Source organism: Lissotriton helveticus, chromosome 7, assembly GCF_964261635.1.
Source record: "Lissotriton helveticus chromosome 7, aLisHel1.1, whole genome shotgun sequence".
Lineage (NCBI taxonomy): Eukaryota > Metazoa > Chordata > Amphibia > Caudata > Salamandridae > Lissotriton > Lissotriton helveticus.
In genome coordinates this window covers 333898903-333924198 of record NC_136068.1, presented here as the reverse complement: position 1 = coordinate 333924198, position 25296 = coordinate 333898903, and the positions used below count along the sequence as shown (strand labels likewise).

Here is a 25296-nt window from a genome sequence, read left to right as displayed (position 1 = left end):
CTTTTCTTCCACATTGGACCCAGTAGCAGCTGGATTACCTGGGTGTTTGAAAGCTGTAGCTGCAACTTGCATGAGTCTTGAACAGAGTGAGTCCATTGTTATGGGACATCAGGTAACTGTGTATGTTCCACATTCTGTTGTAATTTTACTGACAAGAACAAATACTCAGTATCTCACTCCTAGTCGGCTGACTAAGTATGAGAGAATCCTTGTAGGTGCAGGAAACGTAACCATCGAACGATGTAACGTTTTGAATCCAGCTACCTTACTACCTAGCTCATTCGCAGTAGAGGTAAGGGAAGAATTTGCGCATGATTGCATTGACTTGACTGAGTTCAGTACCAAACCACTCCCAGACATAAAAGAGGACCCCCTGTTTAGTGAAGATTATGAGTTGTTCATAGATGGGTCATGCCTGAGACATGAGGAAGGTGGCCTAAGCGCTGCCTACTCTGTGTGCACTCTAGAGCGTCCAGTAGAAGCATCCTATTTATATGGAGTCAAGTCTGCACAAATAGCTAAATTGGTTGCACTGACAAAAGCTTGTAAATTTGGGAGGAATTTGAAAAGAACCATATACACTGATAGCCAGTATGGTTATGGGGTTGTGCATGACTTTGGCCAGTTGTGGCTACAAATGGAGTTCCTGAATTCTTCAGGCACCCCTATCAGAAATGGAAAATACGTGCAGGATTTACTGGAATCAATCCAGTTACCAAAAGAATTGGCTGTGGTCTAGTGTGCTGCTCACAAATCTGGAGATGACAAAGTGACAGCAGGTAATCGATATGCTGACCAGTTAGCCCAACATTGTGCAAAATATCGAATTTCAATTAATATAAAGGTTGGGGGAAATGGAAACAGCTGCCAACTTTTGATGCTAGAGGGAGTGAATACATGGGAGGAAGTGAGAGACTTACAGGAAGCAGCAGAGCCACAGGAAAAACAGAGATGGAGGAACTTCGGTTGTCGAAGGAGAAGTGCAGATGGTGTCATTGTTTACCTTGATGAGAGGCCTGTGTTGCCAGACTGTATGCTTGCTCCTATGGCTAGGCTAATACATGGAGATACACATGTAGGCAGAGATGCGATGATTCGCATGTTCCGCCAGAAGTTCAGAAACGTAGCAGAAGCACTCTGCCAGAGGTGTTTGGTCTGTCAACAATTTAACCCTGGAAGAAAACTATAGAGTTACCAGGGAAAATTGGAAAGGCAGAAGGCCCTTTTATTAGAGTACAACTTGACTTCATTCAGTTGCCCCCTTGTCGAGGAATGAAATACCTACTTGTCATTGTCTGCCTGTTTTCAAAATGGGTGGAAGCTTTCCCTGCACATAGAAATGACAGCATCACAGTAGCAAAATTATTACTTAGGGAACGTATACCTCGTTACGGTTTCCCAGTCTTAATTGAATCTGACAGAGGAAGTCATTTCCAGATTGAAATAATAAAGCAAATCTGTGAAGCTTTCAAAATCACGCAAAAACTGCACTGTGCATATCGCCCAGAGGCTTCTGGAGTGGTAGAACAGATAAATGGCACAATCAAATCAAGATTGGGAAAAGATGTGTGAATACACTCAATTGGAATGGCCAGATGCACTGCCTCTTGTGTTGATGGGACTCAGAAGTATTCCAGACCGGAACACGGGCTTGAGTCCTCATGAGATCCTGATGGGAAGAGCAATGCGGCAAGCATGGGTGCCAGGATACAAAATAATAAGCATATCTGATGCTTTGGTACTAGAATACTGTAAAGAACTGGCTGACCAAGTACGTTCTGTCTCTCGCCAGGTTGGGGGAGAAGACGTCGCCAGGCCAACGACTCCAGCACATGACCTGAATCCAGGTGACTAGGTCGTAATAAAGAAGCACACTCGGAAAAGTTGCCTTGAACCCAGGTGGGGAAAGCCACGACAGGTGATCCTGGTAACCACCACATCTGTAAAGTGTGCAGGAGTACCTCGCTGGAGTCATGCCAGCCACACTAAGAAAGTGACTGAACCCGACGAAACTGAGGCTGAAGGTTGCGCAGCTGAAGGATCCCAAGAGATCGGTCCTGAAGTAGCTGAAGAAGAGCAACCGAGCTCCAGTCAAGAAGATTGGGTACCACTAATCGATCTGACAGTCGACCCTATACGAACCAGAAGTCAGACTCAGCCAGATAGACAGTGGGATAGTGAGGACGAGACAGGTGAAGAAGAAGCTACTCAGATCATCGAAATCCACGTTAAATCTGATTCTGAGGAGGACCAGATAGGGAGAGAGCAGGTAATTGACACTCCACCAAGAACACCTGCACCAGAAGAGGGACAGATAGAAATTAGGGCGGAAGTTCAAGCAGAAGAAAATCAAGAGCTCGAAGAGCTTGAACAAGAACAGGTAGGATTAGACAATTGTGTTCAGGAAGAAGAGATCGAAACAGATCAAAGTCAAAATCAGCATATACCTGAACAAGGCCAGTTTAGGGACCAGGCAGAAGAAACAGATGAGAGACCTGGACCTAGTCAGTTAGGGAACAGTACAGAGGACGAACTTGATCCCAATGTGCCACAACTGAACGAAAACAAAAGAGTGTTTGAAGAAGGCCAAGACACAGTGCCAGTTAAAAGACTCAGAAAAGGTGACTCAGTAGCTAGATTTGCGAAAAGGCTGAGATTGCGTCTAAAGACGATAAACGAGGAGCCTGAACAGATAAATGAGGTCTCGAGTCAAACTGACCCAGTGGTAACAAAACCAAAGAGAAGAAGTGCTCGCATCAAGAAACTGAATAACAAGTACGCAAGTCCTGAATGGACTTATTTTGTATTGGAGGAATTTGAGAATCTGAAAATAAGTGACGAAAGTGATGAAATTAATGAAGAATTGATTGCTGAACAGACCGAAGAAGAAGCAGAACCAACCTGAAAAGTTACTCGAGTAAGCAAGCTGTGCAGAGTTACAAAGAGGGGTTGAAGCTTCTTTTGAGTCAAAATGTCTGATTCTTCTGAGAATGGGATACCGAGACGAAGTTGTTGTAAAACATGCTGCCAAGTATGTTTATGTAGTGTAGCACTAGTACTAATACTTTGGATAGGACTAACGATAACTATTCCTTCTATGATGAGTAAAAACCCGAGTCTGTACCCGAATAATAACCTACCTGATGACACTGTAGAATCACACACTAGAAGTACACCACAAAGAGTAGACGTATTAGACAAACCACTTAGTCTGAAACAAACAAGCATAGATTTAGAAGCACCAGATGAGAATTGGAAGAACTAATAGCTGGAAATGTGGGTTTGGACAGACTCAATACCCTAACGGAAGAAGAATTGTTATTCATTTGTAAAAGTCTAACACGAAATACCAGAGTGTACCATGAGAAATGAATGGACACTGCGGCTAGTATGGGAATAGATATTAGCAAATCAAAAGTGTTGCAAAATCCCTACAGAGCAGAATTCTCAGACAAAGATTTGGAAAACATGAATGTGTCAGGGAAAAAGGTACAGATCAGAGAATTGCTAAACCTGTTACAAAAATGGGGAGACTTAGAAAAATGGAAAGCCAGGTGGGCCAAGAAGAAAGAAGATAATAGATCAAAGCAAATGACATCTGAATACGTGTTAAAAGAAGCAGACAAGGCAGAAAAAGTATATCCTATGCGAGAAGTGCCAGGGGGAAAATATGTGCATGGTCCAGACAGGATATTGTGTCCTTTACCAATGACTTCCCAAAATTACGAGAAAAACCTGTAGATTGGTACAGACAGGTCGAGAGATTTGTGAAGGTCCAGAAGTGTCTCTGGAAAGATTTAGATGAGTTCTTTGACATTGTATTTCCCATAGATTTGTGGACAGAATGTAAAATTGCTATTGATTGGCCTAGTGAGGAATACCCGAGAGACCCAAACACAGGGGCTCCTTCAGCAGAAGTAATGAAAAAGTACAATCAGGTAATATTACATCTAAAAGGAAAAGTGCCTGCAAAAGAAACCGATTAGACCCGAATAGACAGAACTACCCAGAATAGAGATGAAACTGTGCACTCCTATTACGAACGACTGTTACAGGTGTTCAAGACGTACAGTGGTCTGGACAACATCGAGATGAAAGACATGACCCACTTCATTTATAGATTTGTGCTAGGATTAAGACCTGAGATTTCACAGTGGATCAAAGACAATAAAATCTGCTGGCAGTCTAAACCAATTGATGAAGTCCTGAAATATGCTAAATATTGCGAGGATGAATTGGCAGATAAACGGAAGGAGTTAAAAGAAAAAGTCATGTGGGCTCAGGTAAAATTAGCAGAACACCAAGAACAGCAGCTAAATAAATTGACCAATAATCAGAATCAAAGCCCCGGGGGAGGGGGAAAGCCCAGAGTAAAGATGAGCCAAGAGGAGGCCAAAAAGAAGTTCCCCTGTCACGGGTGCGGACAAATAGGTCACTGGAGAGACGAGTGTCCAGTTGTACAGAATGGTAATGTGCAAATAAATGATTTAAATCCACAGACGCAGAATGAGAAACCACGGAAGACCCAGCAACAGGTAAAGAAGAATCTGTTGCCTCGTGCACCTAGACAAAATTATAGGAGCAAAGCACAACAGGGTGAAGACACCGAAGTGTGGGAAGGAAGAGAGAATAAGAATGCAGCAACTTCACAATTTCTGTTAAATGACACGTTTTTCTGTGATGACACCTACTGACGGTGCCTGAGGGGGGAGGACGAGGAGTGCGTGCTTGGCGCCTCCTTGCCGGTGGACCAGACAGGGCCAAACATTGAAGGAAAGGTTGAAGGGAATGATGTCACCTTTCTGTTGGACACTGGTGCTACCCGTTCTACTGTGAGAACAGCAGACGTTCCAAACCTACCCCTCTCGGGAGAAGCAATCCAAGTAGTTGGTGTTTCTAATCAGCTAATTAGTACCCCAGTTACAAAACCTATGGAGATTAAAATTGGGAATTTTAAAGAGATGCATAGATTTGTTGTTTGTGACTCCAGTCCCGTAAACCTGCTAGGACGAGATTTGTTGTGTAAAATGAACTGTACTATCTTTTGCACACCAAATGGCGTCGAAATTCAGACCCCAGATGAAGACGGAATATACAAATTAATGTTAGCAAGACCCGACTCAGACATTAAAAGACTGACAATAAAAGACTTACCTGAAGAGCACCAAGAAACAGTGAAACCAGGAGTATGGGATTTTACTGGAAAGGATGTAGGATTAATGGGAAATGTTGACCCAATTAAAATAGCCATAAGGGAAAATGCAGTATACCCAAATACTAAACAGTACAAAATGAGTGCGGAGGTAAAAGTAGGGGTTGCAACGGAGATAAAAAGATTGTTATAAGCAAAAATCATACAAGAAGTGATGAGCAGCCCATGTAATTCGCCCATAATTGGAATCAAGAAACCTAGTGGTAAGTACAGGATAGTACAGGACCTGCGCAAGGTTAACAAAATTGTGGTTCCTTGTTGTCCTGTCGTGCCAAACCCTGCAGTGATTCTATACCAAATTCCATGGAATGCTGGATGGTTTACCGTCATTGACTTATGTCATGCATTCTTTTCAATTCCATTGCATCCAGACAGCAAATTTCTTTTCTCATTTGAATTCGACAGTCATGTCTACGTCTGGAATCGCGTCCCTCAGGGGTACACAGAAAGCACCTCAATCTTTAATCAGATTCTGAAAAAGTGCCTTGAAACCCTAATATTGCCCGGAAAATCAGTTTTGGTGCAATACATAGACGACCTCTTGGTGGCGTCTAAAAGTCGAAGAGACTGTGTAACTGACACAATTGCCTTGCTGAACCATTTGGGTGAGGGAGGGCATAAAGTATTGGCAGAAAACCTGCAATTCTGTACCACATCAGTGAAATATCTGGGGCACCAGATAGAAAGAGGTATCAGGAAAGTTTCCACTGAAAGAATCAGGATAATTCGAAACATGGAAATACCAAATACTCAGAAGGAAATCAGTATGTTCCTTGGAGTTGTAGGGTACCGTAGGCAGTGGATTGTGGGATTTGCAGTCCTAGCGAGACCATTGATAAAGATGACAAAGAAAGGAGCAAATGACCCATTAGAGTGTGATGACGAAAGCATGACAGCTTTTACAAAATTACGAGAATGTCTGTGTACTGCTCCTGCATTGGGAATGCCTGACTATTCAAAAGATTTTGCACTGTTCTGTGACATACGAGACAATTGTGCACTTTCAGTCCTGACCCAAATTCATGGTTTGACTCGACGTCCAGTGGCATACTTTTCTTCCACATTGGACCCAGTAGCAGCTGGATTACCTGGGTGTTTGAAAGCTGTAGCTGCAACTTGCATGAGTCTTGAACAGAGTGAGTCCATTGTTATGGGACATCAGGTAACTGTGTATGTTCCACATTCTGTTGTAATTTTACTGACAAGAACAAATACTCAGTATCTCACTCCTAGTCGGCTGACTAAGTATGAGAGAATCCTTGTAGGTGCAGGAAACGTAACCATCGAACGATGTAACGTTTTGAATCCAGCTACCTTACTACCTAGCTCATTCGCAGTAGAGGTAAGGGAAGAATTTGCGCATGATTGCATTGACTTGACTGAGTTCAGTACCAAACCACGCCCAGACATAAAAGAGGACCCCCTGTTTAGTGAAGATTATGAGTTGTTCATAGATGGGTCATGCCTGAGACATGAGGAAGGTGGCCTAAGCGCTGCCTACTCTGTGTGCACTCTAGAGCGTCCAGTAGAAGCATCCTATTTATATGGAGTCAAGTCTGCACAAATAGCTAAATTGGTTGCACTGACAAAAGCTTGTAAATTTGGGAGGAATTTGAAAAGAACCATATACACTGATAGCCAGTATGGTTATGGGGTTGTGCATGACTTTGGCCAGTTGTGGCTACAAATGGAGTTCCTGAATTCTTCAGGCACCCCTATCAGAAATGGAAAATACGTGCAGGATTTACTGGAATCAATCCAGTTACCAAAAGAATTGGCTGTGGTCTAGTGTGCTGCTCACAAATCTGGAGATGACAAAGTGACAGCAGGTAATCGATATGCTGACCAGTTAGCCCAACATTGTGCAAAATATCGAATTTCAATTAATATAAAGGTTGGGGGAAATGGAAACAGCTGCCAACTTTTGATGCTAGAGGGAGTGAATACATGGGAGGAAGTGAGAGACTTACAGGAAGCAGCAGAGCCACAGGAAAAACAGAGATGGAGGAACTTCGGTTGTCGAAGGAGAAGTGCAGATGGTGTCATTGTTTACCTTGATGAGAGGCCTGTGTTGCCAGACTGTATGCTTGCTCCTATGGCTAGGCTAATACATGGAGATACACATGTAGGCAGAGATGCGATGATTCGCATGTTCCGCCAGAAGTTCAGAAACGTAGCAGAAGCACTCTGCCAGAGGTGTTTGGTCTGTCAACAATTTAACCCTGGAAGAAAACTATAGAGTTACCAGGGAAAATTGGAAAGGCAGAAGGCCCTTTTATTAGAGTACAACTTGACTTCATTCAGTTGCCCCCTTGTCGAGGAATGAAATACCTACTTGTCATTGTCTGCCTGTTTTCAAAATGGGTGGAAGCTTTCCCTGCACATAGAAATGACAGCATCACAGTAGCAAAATTATTACTTAGGGAACGTATACCTCGTTACGGTTTCCCAGTCTTAATTGAATCTGACAGAGGAAGTCATTTCCAGATTGAAATAATAAAGCAAATCTGTGAAGCTTTCAAAATCACGCAAAAACTGCACTGTGCATATCGCCCAGAGGCTTCTGGAGTGGTAGAACAGATAAATGGCACAATCAAATCAAGATTGGGAAAAGATGTGTGAATACACTCAATTGGAATGGCCAGATGCACTGCCTCTTGTGTTGATGGGACTCAGAAGTATTCCAGACCGGAACACGGGCTTGAGTCCTCATGAGATCCTGATGGGAAGAGCAATGCGGCAAGCATGGGTGCCAGGATACAAAATAATAAGCATATCTGATGCTTTGGTACTAGAATACTGTAAAGAACTGGCTGACCAAGTACGTTCTGTCTCTCGCCAGGTTGGGGGAGAAGACGTCGCCAGGCCAACGACTCCAGCACATGACCTGAATCCAGGTGACTAGGTCGTAATAAAGAAGCACACTCGGAAAAGTTGCCTTGAACCCAGGTGGGGAAAGCCACGACAGGTGATCCTGGTAACCACCACATCTGTAAAGTGTGCAGGAGTACCTCGCTGGAGTCATGCCAGCCACACTAAGAAAGTGACTGAACCCGACGAAACTGAGGCTGAAGGTTGCGCAGCTGAAGGATCCCAAGAGATCGGTCCTGAAGTAGCTGAAGAAGAGCAACCGAGCTCCAGTCAAGAAGATTGGGTACCACTAATCGATCTGACAGTCGACCCTATACGAACCAGAAGTCAGACTCAGCCAGATAGACAGTGGGATAGTGAGGACGAGACAGGTGAAGAAGAAGCTACTCAGATCATCGAAATCCACGTTAAATCTGATTCTGAGGAGGACCAGATAGGGAGAGAGCAGGTAATTGACACTCCACCAAGAACACCTGCACCAGAAGAGGGACAGATAGAAATTAGGGCGGAAGTTCAAGCAGAAGAAAATCAAGAGCTCGAAGAGCTTGAACAAGAACAGGTAGGATTAGACAATTGTGTTCAGGAAGAAGAGATCGAAACAGATCAAAGTCAAAATCAGCATATACCTGAACAAGGCCAGTTTAGGGACCAGGCAGAAGAAACAGATGAGAGACCTGGACCTAGTCAGTTAGGGAACAGTACAGAGGACGAACTTGATCCCAATGTGCCACAACTGAACGAAAACAAAAGAGTGTTTGAAGAAGGCCAAGACACAGTGCCAGTTAAAAGACTCAGAAAAGGTGACTCAGTAGCTAGATTTGCGAAAAGGCTGAGATTGCGTCTAAAGACGATAAACGAGGAGCCTGAACAGATAAATGAGGTCTCGAGTCAAACTGACCCAGTGGTAACAAAACCAAAGAGAAGAAGTGCTCGCATCAAGAAACTGAATAACAAGTACGCAAGTCCTGAATGGACTTATTTTGTATTGGAGGAATTTGAGAATCTGAAAATAAGTGACGAAAGTGATGAAATTAATGAAGAATTGATTGCTGAACAGACCGAAGAAGAAGCAGAACCAACCTGAAAAGTTACTCGAGTAAGCAAGCTGTGCAGAGTTACAAAGAGGGGTTGAAGCTTCTTTTGAGTCAAAATGTCTGATTCTTCTGAGAATGGGATACCGAGACGAAGTTGTTGTAAAACATGCTGCCAAGTATGTTTATGTAGTGTAGCACTAGTACTAATACTTTGGATAGGACTAACGATAACTATTCCTTCTATGATGAGTAAAAACCCGAGTCTGTACCCGAATAATAACCTACCTGATGACACTGTAGAATCACACACTAGAAGTACACCACAAAGAGTAGACGTATTAGACAAACCACTTAGTCTGAAACAAACAAGCATAGATTTAGAAGCACCAGATGAGGAGGGATTACACTTTAATAAAATTAAGAACAAGACTCATTTAAATGTTTTCGCAAACCTGTTAGTACATTATGTAGAAACTATGGAAATAGACGACCGTTATGTCTGCATGAAGCTACCCACTTCTGTTGCTGAAGGTGTGACCTACCACCACTTACCCTTAACATATGGAATCTCCTGTAGTATCTTAACTAGTTTATTTTATAAAAGAGGACCTTTACAGTATTATTACTCAAATCTTGTCGTGACATTTTCTGAACTTCCTGTTCGAAGAAACCTGAACCCTGTACATACGACTAGACATGTAGCTAAATACATGAGTGATTATTTCCTAACTGTAGGAAAAATAAATATAGATGACGCACACAAAAATAACTTGACCTGTTCTTTACATGAAAAGGAGAAATAATTTTTGGATATGGTAGAAAAGAGAAGAGAAAGTTTCCAAAAGAAAGCCAAAGACAAGAACCACAAAGTTCCTAAATGGGCAGAGAGTATAGGGAGCACCTCAAGTGGTGGAGCTAATGCTGCGGTGTTGCTGGACTTTGAAAAGAAAGGGAAACTTTGTCTTCATAGAGAAATGACTAGTTATTATAACAATATTTTCATTGGTTCCAGTGAATGCGAACATAATTACAAGGTAATTGGGGGTTGGGGTTTCAAAGATGGGACAGAGCCTGTGTTTCCTGGAATTTATTTTATATGTGGAAATAAGACTTACTTCAAATTGCCCGACCATTGGTACGGGAGCTGTTATTTTGGTATTGTCTTCCCAAAGATATACCATGTGGGGAAAATCACTGGAAGCACTGAAAAGACTAATGAATTAGTACGTAGCAAAAGAGAAAGTGCTGGTGAAATAGTAGGAGACATTTTTAGTGCACTGATACCTACAGTGGGAGTGGTTCTGAATACACACAGAATTTGCAAATTGTCAACAGTAGTGGATCGGTTGTCTACTGACACTGCTGGAGGTTTCCTGATGGTCAATACCGAAATGGTTGCGGTCAGATCAATGGTTTTACAGAATAGACTTGCTCTTGATACCTTATTGGCAAAAGAAGGCGGAGTCTGCAGAATGTTGAAAGCGCAACATTGTTGCACTTACATACCTGACAAAAGTGTAGAAATCAAAGGGTATGTGTGGAACATTACAAATTTGGAAAAAGAACTCAAACCACTTGAGGTTGACAGTGCCTGGAAGAGACTTACTGATGGTCTCTCCGCCATAGGTCATTGGTTTGCTAACTTAGGTAAAAGTTTTTTGATTAAAGTACTGATGCCAATTGCGGGAATAGGTTTAGTAGTGTTTATAATCATAATCTGTTGTAAATGTCGAAAGCACCAAAAGAAGTACACTGTGAACAAGAGAGGAGTGAAGAGAAATGTGGATGAACTTGAATTAGAGGAACTGAATAATCAGATTTATAAAAAGGTGAAAAATTCTCACCCTAATAAAGAGACTACAGAAAAACTGAATCGAATGCTTGAAGAGATTGAACTGGGAAAAATGTGAAAATTTGGCATCTGGTTCTATGAATTTGTGATGATATAAAATATCATCAAAGAGGAGATTGATGGAGCAAGGATTCGCACGTAAAGCGACTTGCTTGTATCAAGAACCTCAAATAATGTTAATAACTGTAATCAAAATGTTCATGTTACTAATATTGCACATTTCTACATTACACGGGGTGTCCCAGTGAAGCTTGCTTATGTGTTTATTCATCCTAATACGCTTGCCACTAAAATGGCTGCTGCTACGCGGGAATTTCTTCTGCGCATGCGTTGGTCACACTCACGTGAAGTGACGGACTCGCAGTTCTGGTGGGAAATCTTTGCGCTTGCGCACTAGCTCTAAAATGGCTGCTCTGTGTTCTCACATGTCCGATGCTTGCCTTGCAGCTTTTGTTATGCTGTTTGTTTTGCACTAATCTTAATGCTATAGTTAGTATAAAGTAAAGGGAGTCATATAGGGATTCCTGGTATACAGCGTATTCATTTATTTTCTGTGTTCTAAATTGTTTTCCTTTACTTTGCATGTATCGAATCCTTTGGGACTGGGAGGCGTTTACTACCCCATCTTTGAAGTCCCTACTGCGCATGTCATCCTCGCAGAGGGAAGAAAACCTTGTACCAGTGGAACCCAGCCAGCTGCAGCCACAGTCAAGATGCTCCTGGGAATCGACCTGTAGCCCAGCAGATGGAGCTGAACTGTACTGCATTCGAAACAATTGTAATACATTTTGTGTGTGCCATTGTTAAGTGAGAAGTAGATGTCATGGGAACCCCAAATTCAATAGGCGGTCCCAAAAGATGTAAATTGGGGCTTGAGAAAGTCAAATCCTGGTTGGTGTGTTGACCTGTCCTTTCTTTGGACCAATCGAAATTGGGGATTCTTACACTTGCAACATTTGGGGGGTGGTACACAGACCCGAAAACAGTATAACTAGCCTAGGTTAGCTAGAGAAATTGTCCGACTTGTCCGAATAGCTGACCTGTCACTGACCCAACGCACTCAATAGGTGACTGATACAGAGAGCTGCGGAGCACTCTGTCCGTAATTTCCAGAGACCCAAGCGAAGTTTTGGAGACTTTAAGTGCTGGCGGAGCACTTTGCTGGGGAATTCGATAACCCAATCGGGGTTCTGACTGATAGCTGCAGAGAGAGTGTAGCGCAGGCGTTGCTACCGAACTGCAGGTGCTGGTCTTACCTTGGTAGTCCTGTCCTGATCCTAATATGGTCTTCCTGTCCTGCCCTGGGGTTCCATTCTGTACCTGCTGGCCTACTGGCGACTGTCCTTCCTTGGGGTTTCTCCTGTCCTTAACTGACCCGTGGCCAGGGTTGGTCTCCACACCGTTCTAGGTAAATATAAATCTGAGGGAACCCATTTTGCATTCTCCATTTCCTTGCTGTGAATAAATTCGTAATTGCCTTTTATTCCTTTTCTTACCTCCCCTTCGTTTGACGAATGATAAAGTCCTACATTATAGCTGTTATACTAGCATGTTCCATTTTTTTCCTTACCTTATAGGTGAATAAATACATGTCTCTGAATAAATAGATGTTCCTTCTTTTTACCCACCCTTTACTGAATTTAAAGTCATAACCCTGAATATTAGCATGTTCCAGTCTTACCTTCCCTATAGCTACTTGGTATCTCAAAATTATCGCAGTACAGATTAAAGTTCTTCTCCCTTACCCACCTTCACGGGGTATATTCAAACTGTGAAATTCTAGTATGTTCCTTATTTTTCCCGTCCTTTAGTCACTCCGTATCAAGTCTCATTACTGAAAATTCTTATTAGTATGTTCCCTGTTCTTACCTTCCCTTCAGAGTTCTAAATGGTTGGATTTATATTCTACTTGCATAGCTATACTATATTCATGCTCCTGGTTATTGATAGTTTAATTGCTTAAATCTTTTACTTTCTGACCTTGATGAAGATTAGATAAAGACTTTGAAAACTTCCCGTGTCTCTGGTTATTACATGAGTGCAAATACAGTAAATGTTTTTATTTTTATTTTGTGTCTGCCTTTCTTTTACAGCTAGCTACCTGATCCATTGTGATCATAGGTACCCGTAACAGTGGATTGGTAAGTCGGGTACATTGGAAATAAATAGGAAGGAACTGGGTTACTGGTAGTAGAGTGTAAGGTTACCCGATTAATAAATATGGTAAATTGAATTTATGGGCCCAATGCGTATATGGTAAAGTTATAGTCGGGTGACCTGCGCGCTCTATCACCTTCGCCAATGAGAAGGAGCAGGAATGCACTGTATTTATGCAATACGCTGCATTCCTTCCTATACCCCTGCATAGGCGCACATATTGCTGCCTAGTACCAACACAGGCACCCTTACCACCAGGGTGCAAGGGTGCCTGTGTTGCATGCAGGATTGTTTTTGAGCAGGAAGGGGCACCTTCCTGCACAAAACAATCCAGAGGGGTGTTTTCCTCTTCCTAGGTGTGCTGCAGAATTCAGAACATATACAAAGAGGGAAAAATGAGGAGACAAAGATATTTTTCCTCTTTAGTTTTGGTGCTGCCTCAGGTTAATGTGAGTAAGTAAATCTGGGACAGTGTCAAAATTCATGAGAGTTATGTGGAAAAACCCACCGCAACACCCACTGAACGCCTCCCTATCACAGAGTAAGGGAACGCAGCATCTTGCACTGCTTTGCCTTACTCCATATCTATGAGGCCATTCACAGCCTTGCAAAGTGGCTTTGCGTGGCCTCATAGATATGGTTGAGAGGTTTGTACTGCTGGAGCATCAGAAAAAGTGGCGCTCTGGCGGCGCAACCCTCTCATAAATAAGCCCCCAAGTTTCTATCATAGGACTGAAGTCTAACACTTTGGCCTACGCATAGTCTGCCCCAATAGCATCGTTGCTATAAGGGGGCCATCCGATGAATGAGGCCACAGTATGTGTCAAAACACAAGCTAGCCCAAGTTGACATCATCATACACAGGCACTTCCTAGAACGTCTACTGTTGTTGATTATTAGCAATAGGGGCCTGGAAGAAGAGAACTGTTATTTTTATGACACTAGGTTGCCCCTATAAAGCAGCTTCACTTGAATGATCTCACAATACATATCAAAACCCTTGGAGACATTATACAACAAATAAGCATTCTTGCATGCATATTGTTGGTGATTGTTAGAGAAGCAGGACTAAGTACTGACAACAGTTTTTCCCTCTACACTGTTAGCCTCATTGAAAGGTATACTTGTTTTTGCTGCAGCAATACTTTTCAGGCCAGTCCTCCAATCCCTGCCTCTTAGCATCGGGTGATCAGGTTACCATAATTCCATTTGTGAGTTTTCTGATGATATCAGTCAGTGTCTTGTACCTAAGTGTCAACAGTGGCAGAAAACCCTCACTGCGGGGAATCAAATTACTTCGCATAAGAGCAACAATACCAGTAAGGTAAGTTCAGCCCAAACCAAAGCACCTATAATGATTTTTTATGTAAACGTCCTTGCCGCTGAAGCTCTGACCACCCTTCTGTTGCTTATTGGTTTTACAGAGCCAGTTGTATGCACAACTTCTCAGCTTAAGACTACCAGGTTTTTGATACCCATGTGACAATGGTATCTTCGGCCATAGTAATGCTATGTTTCTTTAGTGATTTTTCAGTTTAGCATGGAATACGTGTGCCATTGCCACCTTTAGAGCATAAGCGACCACCGTGACAGCAGCAGGTGCTTCTAGAACCGGTCACTTTAGAATAACGGGGGTTTCACATAGAGGTATTTCTTCATTCAGACAATTCTGGAAGTAAGATTTTGAGACCATAATGGTGATGCATCAGATTTTCGAATTTTATGTATTCGGACCTCATTTATGGCAATTTGGCGTACAGCAGTGCAGCAAGGCACCTTGTTGCACCGCACTATGCCAAAGTCAAAGGGTCGGAATGCGCTGTATTTAAGCTATACAGTGCATTCTTGTCCTTTCTGCCTGCACTGATGCCCTTTTAGCAGCCTACGCCAACATAGTCACCCTTTCAACATGGTGCAAGGGTGCCTCCATTGCAGGCAGGATTGTTTTTGTGCAGGAGGGGCACCTTCCTGCAAAAAAAACAATCCTACATGGCGTTTTCTTCCTTCTGTGTGTGCTGCAGAAAAGCCACTACAACGCTCATGGAACTCCTCCTGGGCACAGAGTAAGGCACTGCATCACCTTACTCATGATTTATGAGGCCAGAGTGGCTTCATAAATCATTATGGGAACCATAAGGGTGCAAAAGTGAAACAGGGCTCTCATAAATGAGCTAAGCCCTTCAAATCTTGCAGGTTGTGCAAGAGGCAAAATCCTTCAAACACAATCCTTTGACCACCATTGTATTACCTTGCATTTCATAATGACAAGGAAGTCTTCTAGGGTGGGTCGCTCTCTAACCCATTTTCAGATATATTGGTTGCCAACTCTTCCAGCAGACCAGTGTTCACCACACAAAGTAGTTTGAATTTGCTCTGTTCCACCTCAGGCCCCTAGTTGAGGTTCTGATGGGATCACTGAAACAATATCGATGGCAAAAATATAGAACTACAAAAATATCGAGTAAAAAATAAAGAATGCCAAAATATCGACTTCCTATCTCCAAACAGGTAAGTACAAAAATATCGAATCAAAAATATCGTTGTAAAAAATATAGATAGTCAAAATATCAATGTTTTTAAATAGTTAAAAGTAATTTAAAATTAATGAAATAATAAATATAACTAACTTAAACATACTTAAAATACTTAAATAACATTAGAATTAATAATTAACTAATATAAATAAAAATATTTTTTTTAATACATATATATATATATATATATATATATATATATATATATATATATATATATATATATATATATATATATATAAACATAGTATTAATAAAAAATATACAATATATTTACCATAGGATAGGGAGAGGGTTAAATTTACTATTACCACTCCAGTGAGTGCAACAGTAGAAAAAACATTGGATAGCGTAGCAGTAAAAATTACTATTCCCACTCCAGTGAATGCAACAGTAGGGAAAGCGTTGGAAAGCGGGAGGGTACAAATTACTATTCCCACTCCAGAGAGTGCAACAGTAGGGAAAGCGTTGGATAGTGTAGGGGTAAAAATTACTATTCCCACTCCAGTGAGTGCAACAGTAAGGAAAGCGTTGGATAGCGTAGGGGTAAAAATTACTATTCCCACTCCAGAGAGTGCAACAGTAGAGAAAGCGTTGGATAGCGTAGGGGTAAAAATTACTATTCCCACTCCAGTGAGTGCAACAGTAGGGAAAGCGTTGGATAGCGTAGGGATAAAAATTACTATTCCCACTCCAGTGAGTGCAACAGTAGAGAAAGCGTTGGATAGCGGGAGGGTAAAAATTACTATTCCCACTCCAGAAAGTGCAACAGTAGGGAAAGCGTTGGATAGCGTAGGGGTATAAATTACTATTCCAACTCCAGTGAGTGCAACAGTAGGGAAAGCATTGGATACCGGGAAGGTAAAAATTACTATTCCCACTCCAAAGAGTGCAACAGTAGGGAAAGCGTTGGATAGCGTAGAGGTAAAAATTACTATTCCCACTCCAGAGAGTGCAACAGTAGGGAAAGCATTGGATACCGGGAAGGTAAAAATTACTATTCCCACTCCAAAGAGTGCAACAGTAGGGAAAGCGTTGGATAGCGGGAGGGTAAAAATTACTATTCCCACTCCAGAAAGTGCAACAGTAGGGAAAGCGTTGGATAGCGTAGGGGTAAAAATTACTATTCCCACTCCAGTGAGTGCAACAGTAGGGAAAGCGTTGGATAGCGGGAGGGTAAAAATTACTATTCCCACTCCAGAAAGTGCAACAGTAGGGAAAGCGTTGGATACCGGGAAGGTAAAAATGACTATTCCCACTCCAAAGAGTGCAACAGTAGGGAAAGCGTTGGATAGCGTAGAGTTAAAAATTACTATTCCCACTCCAGAGAGTGCAACAGTAGGGAAAGCATTGGATAGCGGGAGGGTAAAAACGTACTATTCCCACTATAGAAAGTGCGACAGTAGGGAAAGCGTTGGATAGCGTAGGGGTAAAAATTACTATTCCCACTCCAGTGAGTGCAACAGTGGGGAAAGCTTTGGGTAGCGTAGGGGTAAAAATTACTATTCCCACTCCAAGGAGTGCAACAGTAGGGAAAGCGTTGGATAGCGGGAGGGTAAAAATTACTATTCCAACTCCAGAGAGTGCAACAGTACGGAAAGCGTTGGATAGCGTAGGGGTAAGAATTACTATTCCCAATCCAGAGAGTGCAACAGTATGAAAAGCATTGGATAGCGTAGGCATAACATTTACTATTCCCACTCCAGTGAGTGCAACAGTAGGGAAATCATTGGATACCGGGAAGGTAAAAATTACTATTCCCACTCCAGAGAGTGCAACAGTAGGGAAAGCGTTGGATAGCGGGAGGGTAAAAATGACTATTCCCACTCCAGTGAGTGCAACAGTAGGGAAAGTAAATACTTCATATATAAATACAAATAAAATAAATATTAATACCAATTACAAATTAATTAAAATAATTAACACTTTTATATAATATATTAACTAATCATAAGCAAGACAAATAAAAATTAATTATTAAAAAGAATTACCTACTAATACAAATTATTTACCAATTAACAATAAATTAACAATTAAAAAATAATTAAAAATTAGATTAAAAAAAAGAATTAAAAAATTGAATTACTTACAATTAAATTACTTCACACCCTATTCCCCTATAAACCCACAACCCACTACAGAAAATAAATTAAATTAATAAAATTAACATAATTATCAATTAATAAATTAATTAAACTTAATTCACAATTATATTTTAATTAATTAACAATTAATAATTAACAAATAATTCAAATTAAGTACCAATAAATAAATGAACATTTTTAATTAATTATAATGAAATTACTTCCCACCCTACAACAGTAGAAAAAACATTGGATAGCGTAGCAGTAAAAATTACTATTCCCACTCCAGTGAGTGCAACAGTAGGGAAAGCGTTGGATAGCGGGAGGGTACAAATTACTATTCCCACTCCAGAGAGTGCAACAGTAGGGAAAGCGTTGGATAGTGTAGGGGTAAAAATTACTATTCCCACTCCAGTGAGTGCAACAGTAAGGAAAGCGTTGGATAGCGTAGGGGTAAAAATTACTATTCCCACTCCAGAGAGTGCAACAGTAGAGAAAGCATTGGATAGCGTAGGGGTAAAAATTACTATTCCCACTCCAGTGAGTGCAACAGTAGGGAAAGCGTTGGATAGCGTAGGGGTAAAAATTACTATTCCCACTCCAGTGAGTGCAACAGTAGGGAAAGCGTTGGATAGCGGGAGGGTAAAAATTACTATTCCCACTCCAGAAAGTGCAACAGTAGGGAAAGCGTTGGATAGCGTAGGGGTATAAATTACTATTCCAACTCCAGTGAGTGCAACAGTAGGGAAAGCATTGGATACCGGGAAGGTAAAAATTACTATTCCCACTCCAAAGAGTGCAACAGTAGGGAAAGCGTTGGATAGCGTAGAGGTAAAAACTACGATTCCCACTCCAGAGAGTGCAACAGTAGGGAAAGCATTGGATACCGGGAAGGTAAAAATTACTATTCCCACTCCAAAGAGTGCAACAGTAGGGAAAGCGTTGGATAGCGTAGAGGTAAAAATTACTATTGCCACTCCAGAGAGTGCAACAGTAGGGAAAGCGTTGGATAGCGTAGGGGTAAAAATTACTATTCCCACTCCAGTGAGTGCAACAGTAAGGAAAGCGTTGGATAGCGTAGGGGTAAAAATTACTATTCCCACTCCAGTGAGTGCAACAGTAGGGAAAGCGTTGGATAGCGGGAGGGTAAAAATTACTATTCCCACTCTAGAAAGTGCGACAGTAGGGAAAGCGTTGGATAGCGTAGGGGTAAAAATTACTATTCCCACTCCAGTGAGTGCAACAGTAAGGAAAGCGTTGGATAGCGTAGGGGTAAAAATTACTATTCCCACTCCAGTGAGTGCAACAGTAGGGAAAGCGTTGGATAGCGGGAGGGTAAAAATTACTATTCCCACTCTAGAAAGTGCGACAGTAGGGAAAGCGTTGGATAGCGTAGGGGTAAAAATTACTATTCCCACTCCAGTGAGTGCAACAGTAGGGAAAGCTTTGGGTAGCGTAGGGGTAAAAATTACTATTCCCACTCCAATGAGTGCAACAGTAGGGAAAGCGTTGGATAGCGGGAGGGTAAAAATTACTATTCCAACTCCAGAGAGTGCAACAGTACGGAAAGCGTTGGATAGCGTAGGGGTAAAAATTACTATTCCCAATCCAGAGAGTGCAACAGTATGAAAAGCGTTGGATAGCGTAGGCATAACATTTACTATTCCCACTCCAGTGAGTGCAACAGTAGGGAAATCATTGGATACCGGGAAGGTAAAAATTACTATTCCCACTCCAGAGAGTGCAACAGTAGGGAAAGCGTTGGATAGCGGGAGGGTAACAATGACTATTCCCACTCCAGTGAGTGCAACAGTAGGGAAAGTAAATACTTCATATATAAATAAAAATAAAATAAATATTAATACCAATCACAAATTAATTAAAATAATTAACACTTTTATATAATATATTAACTAATCATAAACAAGACAAATAAAAATTAATTATTAAAAAGAATTACCTACTAATACAAATTATTTACCAATTAACAATAAATTAACAATTAAAAAATAATTAAAAATTAGATTAAAAAAAGATTTTAAAAATTGAATTACTTACAATTAAATTACTTCCCACCCTATTCCCCTATAAACCCACAACCCACTACAGAAAATAAATTAAATTAATAACATTAACATAATTATCAATTAATAAATTAATTAAAATTAATTACCAATTATATTTTAATTAATTAACAATTAATAATTAACAAATAATTCAAATTAAGTACCAATAAATAAATTAACATTTTAAATTAATTATAATGAAATTACTTCCCACCCTATTCCCCTATAAACCCACAACCCGCTACAGAAAATAAATTACTAAAATTAACATATTTATCAATTAATCAATTAATTAAAATTAACTACCAATTATATTTTAATTAATTACCAATTCATAATTAATTAACAATTAATTCAAAATAAATACCAATAAATAAATTAACATATTTATTAAATATAATTAAATTACTTCCCACCCTATTCCCCTATAAACCCACAACAGAAAATAAATTACTAAAACTAACATAATTATCAATTAATGAATTAATTAAAATTCATTACCAATTATATTTTAATTAATCAACAAATACTAATTAATTAACAATTAATTCAAAATAAATACCAATAAATAAATTAACATATTTAATTAATTATAATTAAATTACTTCCCACCCTATTTCCCTATAAACCCACAACCCGCTACAGAATTATATTACGCAAAAATTAAATACCATAAAAATAATTAATAAATATAAATAATAAAATAAATATACACTTTTCAAACATATACTAACATAAAAAACACTTTAAAAATTGATATTAACTTACTTACCTCAATTTCGATATTTTTGTAGTCTATATTCTGTCCATTCTATATTTTTGTAGCCTATATTCTGTCCATTCTATATTTTTCGATATTAATGCTATCCAGTTCGATATTTTTGTAGTCTATATTCTGTCCAGTCGACACTGTGCCCATTCTATATTTTTTAATTGATATTAATGCAAATCGATATTAAAAACTCGATATTTTCAGTGTATACCGTTCAGATGCGATGAGTTTGGTTCATTCATCTGAACTGGAGAAGGCCTGCCCTGTTCTCACATGATTGAGTGGGCTATCTTTGTCCAAATATATGAGTTACATAGGTGCATGACAAAGAATGGATAATTTTCCCAGCATGTTGAAGAGAGCGGGTGAACGTTTTAATGATACGACTCTTGACGTCAGGGTTTTTATCTGTGTAACCTGCATGAACTGACCTAGAGGAAGACGTGTAGGGTAGGGAACCTGTGTTTTCACTCAATGGAGAGGCAGCCATGAATGAGTGATTTAGGTGTGGCTAGGGTTTGTGGGAATGTCCACAAGAATTTCTATGATCACACCTTTTATACCTCAGTAAATGTCCACTTTAGGTTACTTCCTTGCCAAAGCATAGACAAGGACTTCATTGGCTGCAATGCATAAGCAGGAGCATGCAGGTCACAGTCCCTGATGGCCGGCTGCACTAGGCATGGACTCGCAACGTCATCATTGCTGCCCGTTACATGTGTACCTCATCCCCACAGACTTGTAGCTGACACAGGGAATGTCAATATGTGTAACCTGCTCGGAACACGCAGAGCCCCGCGAGAACAGGGACCTACATAGCTAGCACTGGTGTTGTTCTCAAAACACAGCTATGTTTTCTCACCTGTTACACCTACAATACAAATTAGACATGGGTTCTTTTCAATGCTTATGCCATGCAAATGTGCCTCAGTCAGTTGTAGACTGACTTTTCGGGAGATTTAATGTCAGGCTAGTTCCTCAGATGGACAATGGTCCTGTAAGTCACATGTGAGGTCATCTTTTTAGCAAAACTTGGAGTAGTACTCGCACCTTCAGGCAATGTTGTTTCATTAACACATAGGATCCTTATATAGAGTTTAGCAGACAAACGTGGTGTATGTCCCTGGTTGTATGACGGAACAATGCAGGGAAATACTTTGCATGCCTTTACAACGCATTTTTACCCCGCAAATGTTTTCAGAACGCATGTCATTACCACACATTGTTTATATATATATGTAATTTATTTGTGGGGGGTAGACCCACCCCAGCCGCCCCCCTCAACCCACAACTTACCCTCGATGTGTGGTAAAGGCATGCATCATAAAGGCATATATTTGGTAAAAACATATGTGGTGATAAATGTGTGGTAAAGGAACAACATGATAAAAACCTCACAATAAAGACTATTTCCCATGTCCCTTCCACCATATTACATGTACATTATAGTTATTGGTACTGCCAGTGCTTAACCCCTTGCATGCGCGGCGAATTTTCGCGGTGTGCGGCCGTTTTAAAGAGTGGGCGGGATCATGACAGCCCCCAGCCGTCATCAGCAAACGCCCACCGTGATGCATGACGGACGGGGGCCATCATCAGCATGAAAGGGGTTAATTTGTAAAAAAAAAAAAAAAAAAAAAAGTACCAGGGCCCTCGTCAGGAGGCCTCTGTAGCTTGCACCATCCATTGGCCCTTCCAGCGCTACCAATGACAGTACCAACACAGTTACTAACCATCCCACTCCCACAAGTGTGACAATTCAGACCATTCCAGCCCCCAAAGCTATAGGAATGTTCTAGGAGGCAGGTATTAGTAATATTTAATGTATATTGCATTAATAAAGAACTGTTGTGCTTATCTCTAAATTAGACAAACAGCACCACCATGTGGCAAACTGTAATAAGTCCCAAAACAGTGGAGCGGAGTTGCGCCTCAAAGCTAGTCCACATCGAACACCTTCATTACTCAAGAAACTCCTTTCTTGAATTAATAAGAGGGAGTTTGTTTCCCTTAGTGAACACAATCAGAGTTTTTTTTAACATGAATTCTAAACAATTATCCACTATTGTGTGATTATCTACATGCAAAAGTTTGATTTATATAAGCATGAAATTGTGTTACAAATAACAATGAGAACAATTCCAGCATAAACAGCAGCACATTATTGGGAGGAGAGTAGTGGCTGATGGGATTTGTATTTTTTGAGTATGGGTTGGTTGGTTTAATGGATAGTTCAAAATCCCAGAGCAGATGGGGAAAGTATGTAGGAGCGAGGGTTTACGTTTGGGGGGCATTACGTGAAATTTGGTGGAGGCAAGGGAAGCAGCGGAGTCTGTTTCACCGCCAAGCATGAAAAGAAGATTTCGTAGGTATAAATTAAAAAGTGTTTTTTATTTAGTTTCTGGAATGAGAAGTGTGGGAGTGAGAATTCGAAACACATGGAGGTTGAAATGCCAAATGGGGTGATTTCATTCAGGTTTATTGGACGGTGGATGCACGTAGATATGAGAGGGAGTGGAGGGACACATTTGGGATAACTAGTATGTTATATGTTGTTGAAGAAAAAGTAATTTTATTTCTTTAAAACATACAAGCAGTGAATATTTTTGCATAACAGGATGGCATAAGTACAGTGTACATTGTATGCCTATTGAAGCAGAATAATCAATAGACGTTTTTAAATTAGTAGTTACCCCTGACAAAGGGCTATTGAGCTCGAAATGCATTGGGTCTAAGCGAATCAGACTGTCAAAGGAGAACGTTGTATTCCCTTGTGCTACCGAAAAAGGCCTTGATGAGCATATCTTGCAGCATTTGAAGCCATGAGAAACATGTAGCCTGACATGTGGTAGGAGAAGAAATAACTAACATTTGACTAAAAATGGAACAAAACTGAATGAAAATGATTATTAATTCAACAATGGAGTCTCTTGAATAATGAAGGAGTTCGCTGTGTGACTGACAATGGCGCGCAACGTTGCTCCACTTTTTTGGGATTGATAAATTCGTGCCAATGGGGCATGGCACCGGCCAAGTCCGCACGCGGGAGGAAATCTTTTGTGCCCAGAGTAAATCTGAATACCAGGAAAACGAAGTTGATGTGCATTCTATTACTTACTTAGAAACAGTCTGTAATAAGTGCCAGTGTTCACAATCAGGTGCCGGTGCTGAACACCGAAACCACAGCCTCAATTTAAGCACTGTGGTCAGGGTACAAGTCCTAAAAAAAGAAGTGGGGTGACGCTGACGTCACGACAGGAAGTAACGCCACAAAAGGTGGCTTGCACCATTGGACTCATTGCCTCCCCTCGCTTACCCCTTAGATGCGATTGAATCAGAGAAGCCAGCGCGTGAGCAGCATTCTGAATGAGCTTAGCTCTCGCCCTAGAGAGGCCAAAGAGTGAATTTGTGTCTTCATTTGCTCCAGTTATCAAGCTCCCGGTAAAATAAGTGGGGGGACGCTGTCCACCCACGTGGTACCCCGACTTGAGCCCTGAGTGTGGTACTCTAAATATGGCAGACAGGACATCCACCTCACATCCCGTCCACCAAACTCCAAACAAGGCCTTTAATGCTTTGCTCTTGTCTGGATGCAGCTGTTCTCTGATGTGCTCTCAGTAAATAAGGAATGTGTCAGGGGTTTCCATTTATGATACTCCTGGTTGGCAAAGACTTTCTTGTACTCTTCCATAGATTATACAATTCTAACTGTATATGCAATTACATCTGCCGCCATAAGCTCTCCGTGAAAGGTATTTCGCTAATGCAGTCCTTAAAAACGTCAACATTTAGTGCTGCTCATGGATTAATGCATTTCATTTGGAATGCTCTCTATTTAAAATGGGATCTCCATCACAAAGCTCATTTTACTACTTTGCATAATTTATGCATTCCTGCTAAGCTTGCTGGCAGTTTGAGCTATCTAATAAATAATTATTAAGCCTCCCCAGAAGCACAGCTTTGCACAGTTACTGACTCCCAACATCCCGGAAACCCATATTTTACGTTCTCACGTGTCTAGCCCTACTTACCTTTGTAGGCCATGCATGTCTCAATGATGTCCAAAGTTGACTCATCTTCACACAAGTCGTAGGGCATGTTCCCATCAGCATTGACCGCCAGCAGGTCTGCTCCGCTGCAAAGAGTGTGAGAAACAAAAGACCTGAGGAAGAGATCTGAGAAAGTGTCCTGCATAATAAGAACAAGATTCCAAACGTAACAAACATCTCTGATGCACGGGTTTCGAGACTTCCAACAAAGTAAAATTTTGTTGCCATGGAGTTTCCTCTCACATAGCAACAAAACAGATCTGTACGCCATTTTTTTGCAGGGCTACGCCCTCTTGTGGCCTCATGTACTTAAGAGCCCAGAGATGTGTAGATTTGGAACAGCTTCAACCTTTAGCATTCAGAAAATGTTCTGTGAAGCAGAAGCACTTTGCTTGGAAGAAGTACACGGCACTAGCATTGTATCCACCAGAGAAATACTTAAGCATTTCAACAATCACACAGCCAGGCTGTTAATATAGCACTAAGTATGAGCCAGTGTTTTTAGTGTGTCCTGCTTCATAACTCATGAATTGTTCTTTGGTTGTCAGTTGTTTTTGTGGTGTTATAGATTTCGTTTTGAAGCTATCTCTGATGACAAGTCATCATATAATAATAAAACAAACCACCACTTTACTGGCAGTATATCTGTGATAAGGGTAACCACC

At 40.9% G+C, this 25296-nt stretch overlaps 1 protein-coding gene across 2 annotated transcripts in view; it reads right to left on the bottom strand.

The window, feature by feature from the left end:
• PPP1R16B (protein phosphatase 1 regulatory subunit 16B) overlaps positions 1-25296 on the bottom strand; it is a 456537-nt gene that overhangs the window by 72793 nt on the left and 358448 nt on the right. For both annotated transcript variants that reach the window (XM_078652152.1, XM_078652151.1), the window contains exon 5: positions 24614-24717. In XM_078652152.1, the coding sequence (XP_078508278.1) occupies positions 24614-24717 (104 nt within the window). The remainder of the gene's footprint in view (positions 1-24613; positions 24718-25296) is intronic.